The sequence below is a fragment of the Paramisgurnus dabryanus genome, chromosome 6 (assembly GCF_030506205.2).
Source record: "Paramisgurnus dabryanus chromosome 6, PD_genome_1.1, whole genome shotgun sequence".
Classification (NCBI taxonomy): Eukaryota; Metazoa; Chordata; class Actinopteri; order Cypriniformes; family Cobitidae; genus Paramisgurnus; species Paramisgurnus dabryanus.
Window position 1 is genome coordinate 23,454,934 of NC_133342.1, and position 10,327 is coordinate 23,465,260.

Genomic DNA, 10,327 nt, shown 5'->3' on the forward strand with positions numbered 1-10,327 from the left:
GCCAATTGGCCAACAGCATACACAGAATGACAACGAAAGAGAAGTCAAAGTGGACCAAAATAACGCAGTTTTCGTCACTGGTAAAACTATTAGTGTAACAGTAAAATATTGCCTTTCATTGTTTTCTGCTAACGTGTACTGTTTTTAGTGTAATATTAAACTTAATTCTTTTTAGGAACTGCAAGCCTGTATGAACGTTATGTGTACCTCATGGCCCATGGGAAATTGTCTTCATTATATTATTATTATAATGATAATATTTTAATATTATTACTATAATGTTAATATTTATGATACCTACAGTAAATACTGCATTCCATTTTATGCAATGTATATGTATTTATATTATTTAAGATGTTTAATCACTATAATAATTTTTTTAACCCCAAAATGGCGGAGGCATAGGGCTGCTAATGGAACGTTCTGTTGAGTTTCGCCTCTTGGGTTCTACGCTCTTTGTAGCGGAACTACAACTTCCACAGTTCCGCATTGCTTGAATCTCCAGCTGCGCGTGCGCCGTTGCACCTATTATTTTGTTCTCCCGCAAGCAATAAATGAAGAGCCGCCCGAACGCGTGTTGATCAATATATATTTATTTAACAGGCGGACACAGCGGGTTTGCTCATAAACTGGCGCTTTTATACATGGAGTCACACGACACCTAGCTCTCGTTCTCGCCAGGCTGCGGGGTACGCCATCGGGGGATAGGAGGCCGAACAACGGCAGACGAACAGGACATGCAGAGGTGTTTTTGTAAAAGCTAGCTGGCAAAGCAGGGCATCGGAGGAGCCGAGCGTTGAAGAGTTTTCCAGCACCCCACCTTTTGCAGAAAGAGACATCTGCTGTCATCCATAGCGACCTGCCGTCAGGATGGCGCACCTCCAGATGCAGAATCAGGTAAATCCACAGTCCATTATTCATTCTGGATCAATATGTATTATTAAAATGACAGTGAGGTTTAATACTAGCTTGATATTTTACACAAGCCTTTGATACATTTGTAGTTACTGGTGATTTCAAAACCATACACCTTTGTTATACTTAACTGTGTTTAGTAATTGTTTTAATGTCAATCCGTTCACATTAACAGCTCTTTCTACCTAACTACATCTGTTATTTTAGTTCACCTTGTATACAAGTTTAAATGTTGTCCTACAATGCATGAAATATACTCCCACTTGATATGGTTTGTGAATTGTCATTTACCTCTAGCTGTATCTTGCATTTTATCTCCACTGTCTTTCATCTGATCAGAATTCCCGTCTTGATCCCGAGGAGTACTTCACAAAGCAGGAACGCATCGGCAAGGGCTCTTTTGGTGAGGTCTACAAGGGCATCAACAATCGCACCAAGGAGGTGGTGGCCATCAAGATCATTGACCTGGAAGAGGCAGAAGATGAGATTGAAGACATTCAACAGGAAATCACGGTTCTCAGCCAGTGTGACAGCCCTTATGTCACAAAATACTATGGCTCATATCTCAAGGTGAACTCTCCTATTGTTGGGTGTGTACAGACCATAGACTGTAAAAAATACATCATATATTTTTGCAGCAACAAAGCAAAAAAAAAATAAGGAGAAAAGCGCTTAGCTTTAGCTGTAAAGAAAGTAAAAAGTAAAAAAATTGGTAAATTGACGTCGTAGAGATACTACATCTTAAATTATTTTAAACAACATGTTCAAGTTGAATTTTTAAATTGTGACCCCGCCTATGAAAACTCAGCTAAAGTCATTTTTTGTGATTTACTGTTTTCTACATAAAAATCTTAGAACATTAGTAAAGAACATTTTGTAAAAAAAAAATATACCCTTGATATCTTTAATATTAACTGAGTAAGGTCATGGCAAAGATTGAAATGAAATATGCAAGATACTAAATTCCTTATAAATTCGCTCAGAAATGTAATACTCAACAAGAAACAAGCCTAGCTGTTATAAAGCCTTTAAAATGATTAAAATACAACTTTAAATACAAAAACGTCATGTGATTTTTAGAAAAAAAAAAATGTCATTGTCTGTAGGGAAATAACCTTTTCTGTTTTTTCCTAGGGAACAAAACTGTGGATCATTATGGAGTATTTGGGAGGCGGCTCTGCTTTAGATTTAGTAAGTAGAACAACAATGGCGTTTAGTTGTGCGAATAATCTTATGGTCATCTAAAAAAATTAATTTATCTCCATCAGCTGAAACCAGGGCCGCTCGAGGAGACTTACATCGCCACTATATTACGGGAGATTCTGAAAGGACTGGAATACTTGCATTCAGAGAGGAAAATTCACAGAGATATCAAAGGTGTGATAACGTACACGTCTGCCCACTCGATCGGGCCTGAATGGAAATCACATTTAAACAGTTGGACGCCATTTGTTGCAATTGTTTCCTGTGGTGATGATGATTCATGTTTGTGTCTTTTGCTAGCTGCCAATGTGCTGCTGTCTGAGCAGGGGGATGTGAAGTTGGCCGATTTTGGTGTGGCGGGGCAGCTCACAGACACCCAGATCAAAAGAAACACTTTTGTGGGAACACCGTTCTGGATGGCTCCAGAGGTCATCAAACAGTCCGCCTATGACTTTAAGGTGTGGAAATTATGCATGGACGGAAATAAAAGAATGGACTTTATTTCAAATCCAAGCGAACAATGTGGTGATTTACAAGATCAGAATATTAATGTGCAAATGTGCCCGCGGAGCTGTGAAAACACACGTTCAGCACTTTGGCAGAAAGGCTGGGGTGGTAAAATGGTTTTCAAGCTTTCAGCCTTTAAAGTGCCACACTGCTAAGATAATGCTTAGATATTTACTGGAAATACACTGATCAAGAAATACAATTTGTGATCCTGCTCAGGCTGAAGTCTAATAATCTAATTATGAGATTAGGAGCATCAAACCGTTGATACTAAGGATAACAAAGGTTATATTTTTACAAACTGTTCTTTACATTTAATTAAAAATATCCAAAACTAAAACATTTTGGTTTGCATTTTTGCTGCAGGCAGACATTTGGTCCTTGGGAATTACGGCAATCGAACTGGCGAAAGGGGAGCCCCCGAACTCTGACCTGCACCCGATGCGAGTGTTGTTCCTTATACCCAAAAACCCTCCTCCTACACTAGAGGGCTCCTATAGCAAACCCTTCAAAGAGTTTGTAGAGGCCTGCCTCAATAAAGACCCTCGCTTTGTGAGTATTTGGCACGCCTGTATAGAATCTTAAAAATGCAAATGACATAATGGTCTCCTGACACGCTTTTAATCAGACGTCCTTTGTATTGTAAGTTAAAGCATTGATCATATTGACCTTACTGTTGTGGTTATGTGCAGCGGCCCACCGCCAAGGAGTTACTGAAGCACAAATTCATCACGCGCTACACCAAGAAAACGTCTTATCTGACAGAGCTCATAGACCGATACCGCCGCTGGAAATCTGAAGGCCATGGAGACGAGTCCAGCTCTGATGATTCTGACATGTATGTCATCCATCTATCAACTGTCCGACATGATGTACATATAATCAATACCTCTTTGCCTGTAATTGCTGTCATGATATATTATTCATTACTTTGAGGACTGGCCTTTTAATTGGATGACTGGTCAATTGATATATATATGATTTATGGCTTCAAAATGAAGCACGTTGTCCATTTCTCCTCACACACTTACAGGGATGGAGATGGTGATGAAAAAGATCAGTGTCCTATATGGACTTTTCCTACAGTGCGGCCCAGCTCCATGAACAAGCTCCAGAAGGGCTTTACAAACACAGAGTCGGAAGTAAGTAACTAAAGGAGTAGTTTACCCAATAAAAAAATAATAATAATCGTTTGTGTTCATTTAAACGTCTTTTTGTTTTGTGATTTTGTACTGTGACAGGCAGCCGAAACCGTACAGAGGCAGCCCAAGTCGCAATGTCTGTCGTCGCTGGTCTCTCCTATCTTCAGAGAGGTAACTGCCCATTTCTGATTGTGTAGTAAAAGACTGACACTGACATTGTCAAAGAAACATAGCAGTCCTGTTATCAGCTTTATGCTTCTAATCGTAGTTGCAGCAGATAAGCTGGCTGTAAAGTATGATAAACTGCGATAGGTTTTGTATGTTATGGAGTTGAGTGCAGTCTCGTTTTCAGCTGAAGGAGAAGAGGAGGGCTTGTGGAGGTGGAATGGGTGCCATAGAGGAGCTGGAGAATGCTTTTAACCTGGCAGAAGAGTCCTGCCCTGGCATCTCTGACCTCCTGGTTACACACATGATGGAAAGAGTTTGCAGGTGAACAGAAATGATGATAATGTGGACAGTGATGCTATTAGATGGCACTAAATGATCAATACCGTATGTAACCCTGGACCACAAACAAGTCATAAGTCGCATGGGTATATTTATAGCAATAGCCAACAATACTTTGTATAGGACAAAATTATACATTTCTTTATGCCAAAAATAATTAGGAGATTAGAGGGACACTCCACTTTTTTTGTTTTGAAAATATGCTTATTTTCCAGCTCCCCTAGAGTTAAACATTTGATTTTTACCATTTTGGAATCCATTTAGCTGATCTTCGGGTCTGGTGCTAGCACTTTTAGCATAGCTTAGCACAATCCATTGAATCTGATTAGACCATTAGCATCACGCTAAAAAATAACCAAAGAGTTTAGATATTTTTCCTATTTAACACTTTCATCGCCAGCGTTTTAAAAAAAGTTGCCAGCCAGCGCCAGCGTTTTTATGATTTTCACAAAAGTTTAATGTCTTCCAGAAAATGTTCTTCTTCAAATATATAAACATACAATATACCAAATGAAAGAACAGACCCTCTGCTTTCAAAAAAAAAAAACGTTTAATCCTACCTTCAGTGGTTCTTTTGTAATCAGCTTTTGAATATGGGTAGGTTTCTGCAAAAACACCACATTTTGAGCAAAAAGCAGAGATAATTCCATTTTTGTGACGGACTTTTCATTGAGATCCCATTCAGAGCGATCTTTAAAACAGACACGGACATGCAGCAGCTTGCCATAGGGCAATACTTCCGGTTTTAAAAAGTTGCGGAAGGATGCCACCTAGTGGATAATAGCAGTATTGCGGAAAGACGGAAAAACTCGTCATTGTTGGGGAAGCGTTTTCTCTTGATTGACGAGATATCTCGTCAATGGCGGGGAGAGAGTTAAAAGATGTCTCTTCTGTAGTAACATCATGTACTAAGACTAGGGTTGGGTACCGAAACGCGGCACCGGAACCTATATGGGCGGTACCTACCGGACCGAATCAGAACACAGATTTCGGTGCCTCATTTCGGTGCCTCTTTAATGCATGAACAGTTGACTGAAGTATTTTGCTCTCTGTAGCGCAAAAAGCATAATTACACAAGCACAGCACAATCGCTAGTTAAATTATAGTACACTCATATGGTGTAAATAATTTCCTGACTTACTAAATTCACGTGAATGTGAAAGTCGGAAAGCTTTGATATAATACATAGGATTCAAGTTTGATTTCTTCGCTTAACTTAGGTGAGTTTGTTCATATTTTACATTATTGTAGCTTTATATTGATAAAAAAATGTAAACCAATCATGTGTTTTGAAAAATCTAAGGATCTTAGATTTATTTATGTTATAGGGCCGGTAAAATGTTTTCCGTCTATTCGTTTTTGTTAAATGTTTTGTTTAATATAAGCAAGTCATTTTACTAATTTATTGTTGTTCTGTTTTAATAAAAAAAATGAACAAATAAGCATTCGTAGTAATGAAAAATTATGTCAATTAAATTTTACATTTATTTGTGTTTTAACGCAGATACCATCCGTTGAATTCGTTTTATTAATAAACAAGCAATATAAGCAAGTTTGTAATTGGAGCTACTATTTTATTGGAGTTGAGTTTTTCGTCAAGAGTAATAATGAACAAACATTAAAAAAATAGTTTATTAATAAATGTAAATATTAAATAATCTAATGTTAAAGATTAAATGTAGCCAACTTTTGAACTTTGCCAAATACATTTTCATTTAAAATATGCGCTGTGTTTAATAAGTTTAAAATGTGAAAAAATCCTCATCTGCACATCCCTAATAATACAAAACGAACAAATTTTGTAAAAACATAACGTTATGTCCAGGTTATTTTTATATTCTGACTTTAAAGAACAATTTGGAAAATGAGAACCTCTGAGGAGCGCGTGAATGCCGCAATTGATCTGACGGCAGCTTATTTTGCTAATATGGTAACATTTCTTCATTTCTTCATTTGCTAAAACGTATTATCTCACTAATGTTTTATTAGTACTTCGGCTTATATCGGCCTGAGATGGACCGCGGCAGTCACGGGTGTCAAGTTCATCGGAGACAAGCAGAAAGCGTCAAAACGTGAATGGTTTCACAAGCCGAGAAAATATTTGGGGTGAATGCCAAATGCCGTTTTTTGCGTCAAGGCACTTCACGAAGAGGATGTCACATGAACAGTCGATCCAAATAAAAAGAAAAAGACGCTGTATTTTATTGCTTTATTTGCCAAGTGTGTTTAATTAGCCACACTATGAGACACAATTGCGCAACTTTCTCTAGAGTTCAAGAGATCTGATCTTCGAAGGGAATAATAATAATAATAATAATAATAAGTTTAATTTATATAGCGCTTTTCCATAGCTCAAGTACGCTTCACAATAACAGTTAGGAGTAAACAGTAAATACATACAGTAGCAGACAATGGACAATAGGGAGGATCACTTTCGATTAGAACTCGCCCTTTATCTTTTTGTGAGCGGCAGCCGCTTTAACCAATCATTGAACAGATTATTAACAACCAATCATAGAACATTTTTCTGAGCTCAAAGTGGAGTGTTGAGAAGATTTATTTAATTCACAAATCAAAAATCTTATAAAGAAGAAATCAAGAATGCAGGTCTTAAAAGATGATGGTGCTTTAGGCAAATCATTAATAAACAAATTATGACAAACAGATAAGAATTTTCATTGTGTTTTATGCTGTACTTTCATCTACCATCTTTTTGTGACTCTTTTTTTCAAAGTATCGCTTTAGGCACCGTTTAGGCACCGGAACCGTTTTAAAAGTATCGATTTGGCACCGGTATCGAAAAAACCCCAAACAATACCCATCCCTAACTAAGACTGACAGAAAATTAAGTTGTGATTTTCTAGGCAGATATGGCTAGGAACTATACTCTCATTCTGGCATTATAATCAAGGACTTTGCTGCCGTAACATGGCTGTAGCAGGCGCAATGATATTACGTAGTGCCTGAAAATAGTCCCCTGCTATTGAAAGTAACCACGAAGACTATTTTCGGGACTCCGAAGAGTCTTTAGTTTAATCAGATTCATAAAAGAAAGATTAGCTTTACCGAATCTTTCCGATAAAGTACGAAAAAATGAAGAAGGAAGAGTTACTACCGCGGGAGGAGTGAGTACGAGTCATGCAACACTATACAACACTTATAACTTATGATTCACTACATGTTTGTGTCATTTATATAATATGCACGCGGCTATTTTCAACATAAGACAGAAGTCTTACTTACCGCATGCAACTCATGACCCGGTTGGGGCTTTTCAATGAAATCAAGCCCATCAAACACACATGCAAAACTCTGCTGCTACCCCGGATAATAAACTATATCCACTGTTTCCATAAGGCTGGCTTTCTTCTCCTTACATCCAAAAACACACTTTCTTCTTTCGTGCCATTGTTGAGTTTTGAAATTAAACAAAGCTGTCTCGCGTGATAAGATGTTTGCAAGTTCTAGCGTCTCCCGCTGATTGACGGGTGGGCGGGGTTTTCAAGGGGAAGTGCCCATATAAAGAAGTGATACGTATAGAAAACCCTTGAAACGTCAGTTGGACCCGTAATCAAAAAAAACTTTCCCAAACTTGTAAGAACCCTGGCGAAGTGCATTCAGCACAGAAATACTCTGTAACATGCCCAACTGCTTTTTTGACACTTTGCCTAAATTTAGCATGAGGAAACAACTCTATAACTGTGTTAATAAGTCAGAATGCTTGAAATACCATTGAACCCCCCCTTTAACTCTAGGGGAGCTGAAAAATAAGCATATTTTCAAAAAAGTGGAGTGTCCCTTTAAGTAAAGATCATGTTTCATGAAAATATTTTGTAAAGTTCATACCGTAAATATATAAAAAATATATTGATCAGTAGTAATATGTTGCTAAGGGATTTATTTGGACCATTTTAAAGTGTTTTTTTTTCAATGTTTTTTTGCACCCTCATAATCAAAATTAGTTGTATCTCAGCCAAATATTGTCCTATCCTAACAAAGTATAGGATAGGACTAAAATTTGTACTATAGGATACAAACTTTATTCAGCCTTCAGATGATGTATAAATCTCAGTTTCAAAAAAATTGACCCTTATGACTGTTTGAAGAACAAAACAAATTAAATACAAAACTCTCATTAAAGGCAGCGGAGTGCACAATATCTGAAAACGCTTTGGAAAAGGGAATCGGGCCGAGTACCAAAACACACTTGTAGCCAATCAGCAGTAAGGGTCCTGTGTACTAATCGACATCGATGCCTGGGTTTGCGTATGTGTGGGGCGGGTCTATCGACAGAAGGTCCCGATTCTATTGGGGTAGGGAGTGTTTGTTTAGGTGATTTCAAATATCAACATTGGCTTTCAGAGATCATGAACCCTGCCTTTAATTCTTGAGTTGGTGATCAATTCATAAACAAAATGCTTTGTGTCTTATCAATCTGATAAAGGACATGATTAGTGCAAATCTGTGGTCGAATTTTATATTTCGGCACTGTGAAAGACTTGACTTCACTGTCTTTTCTTGTGTCAGGTTTGCACTGAATGGCAACACCACGCCATCTTCACGGTGAAGCCCCGCCCCTGCTGCTGATGCCCCTCCCTCTGCCTGCCCCTAACCACCGCAGTCCCATCAGGACCACAACACAATTGCCCTTCATTCACCCTCTTTCAACGGTTCCCCAGAGATCTTTTAATTAGTTACAATTCAATATTTTTACAGTTTTCTTTATAGAACGGAAAGTATTTAAGAGAAAAGCCATGTCATTGAGCGAACTGTGTTTACCTGTTAGATCAAAAAGCCTATTATAAAGTGTTTATGGAAGTGTTGGGTTTACTGGTGTTCATTTATTTTCATTTTATTAAATATTTAATGAAACCCTAAATATGTTTACATAAAATATACAATGTGCATAAAAGGTTGATGTACACTTTTTAAAGACGTTGCTCTTTGGTAACCAGGGATTTAAGCAATTTTAAAAATTGCACTACAAAGGGATGCAAGCAATTTTTAAAGGGGACAGAGAATGAAAAACCATTTTTACCTTGTCTTTGTTGAATAATGGTAGTCTACCCGCATTCACAAACATACAAAAAGTGCTAAACATGCTAAACATCTCAGTCTCATAGAAATTCCTCTTTTAGAAATGTCAGCCAGAAAACGGCCAAATCTGAAAAACTGATGCTTATGACATCACAGGCATCTAACTGCCCCTCCACTTTAAAATAATTGGCTACATTTTTTGAGTGGCAGCAAAGTCAGCCAATCAGTAATGAGATTGTAAGTTAAGCCAGTAGGGGGAGCCAAATAGGTGCAAAACCACTTGTTTAAAATCCCCCACCCTAATAGAGCTATCTGAGAGAGGTTTTAAGGAAGCTTCTAAGACATTACAGACCCAAACAAAGAAATGTTTGTCTACATGTCACATCACAGAACAAGGATAAATACCCCGTTCAATCATTCTATGTCACCTTTAAAAAGTTGCATGCCAAAGCACACTAGTCTTGGTACCAAACATGTATAACTTTCCTTTCTGGTAAACTAAAGTTATTTTTGCAGTTTTTCTCAGTCGCTTTGGTGCATTTCTCACATCACTATTTACATTAACAGTTAATGCAGTTCTCAGAACAATAAGTATAAACTGCAAAACCTAGTTGATAACCTGAAAAACCCTGTCACTTGCTCAAAATGGATAGGTCATTCCTCAAAAGCAAGTATTCATGTCAATGAGAGTGTCGGTGTCATCAAGATGAAAAGTCCTGACATCATTGTTTATGAACAAAATAGTCAAATGGCTTTGTCATGTTTTCATTATGACAGTTTACTCTATAAATGTTTTCCAATGCAACAAAGTCAGATCTTGGTGACACTACCTGAAAATGCTCAAGACAGCACTATATACTATTTGCACAGCTATTTGAAAAATACAGTAAAGTTACACATTAGCTGTACACAACATTGCTGTACATATGAACTGAACATACTGTAATCATTCTTGCACATCCAGACAATCCTCTATGTCTGGCCACATAATTTCAGAAATGTTCAATTTAGGAGAT

General features: G+C 37.6%; 1 protein-coding gene across 2 annotated transcripts; it reads left to right on the forward strand.

Annotated features, from left to right (window-relative positions):
* The first annotated feature begins 475 nt into the window (after window positions 1-475).
* On the forward strand, window positions 476-9,092 carry stk25b (serine/threonine kinase 25b). 2 transcript variants are annotated; one of them, XM_065276183.2, is made up of 11 exons: window positions 478-897; window positions 1,255-1,485; window positions 2,050-2,106; window positions 2,184-2,292; window positions 2,419-2,576; window positions 2,992-3,177; window positions 3,318-3,463; window positions 3,659-3,767; window positions 3,867-3,938; window positions 4,120-4,256; window positions 8,802-9,092. In XM_065276183.2, the coding sequence occupies exons 1-11, from the start codon at window positions 871-873 to the stop codon at window positions 8,839-8,841; spliced, it is 1,272 nt and encodes a 423-aa protein (XP_065132255.1). In that variant the 5' UTR covers window positions 478-870; the 3' UTR covers window positions 8,842-9,092. The 2 variants fall into 2 exon arrangements, with proteins under 2 accessions (XP_065132256.1, XP_065132255.1); XM_065276184.1 differs by lacking the exon at window positions 8,802-9,092 and having other exon boundaries at window positions 476-897; window positions 3,856-3,938; window positions 4,120-4,257.
* The last annotated feature ends 1,235 nt before the right edge of the window (window positions 9,093-10,327 follow it).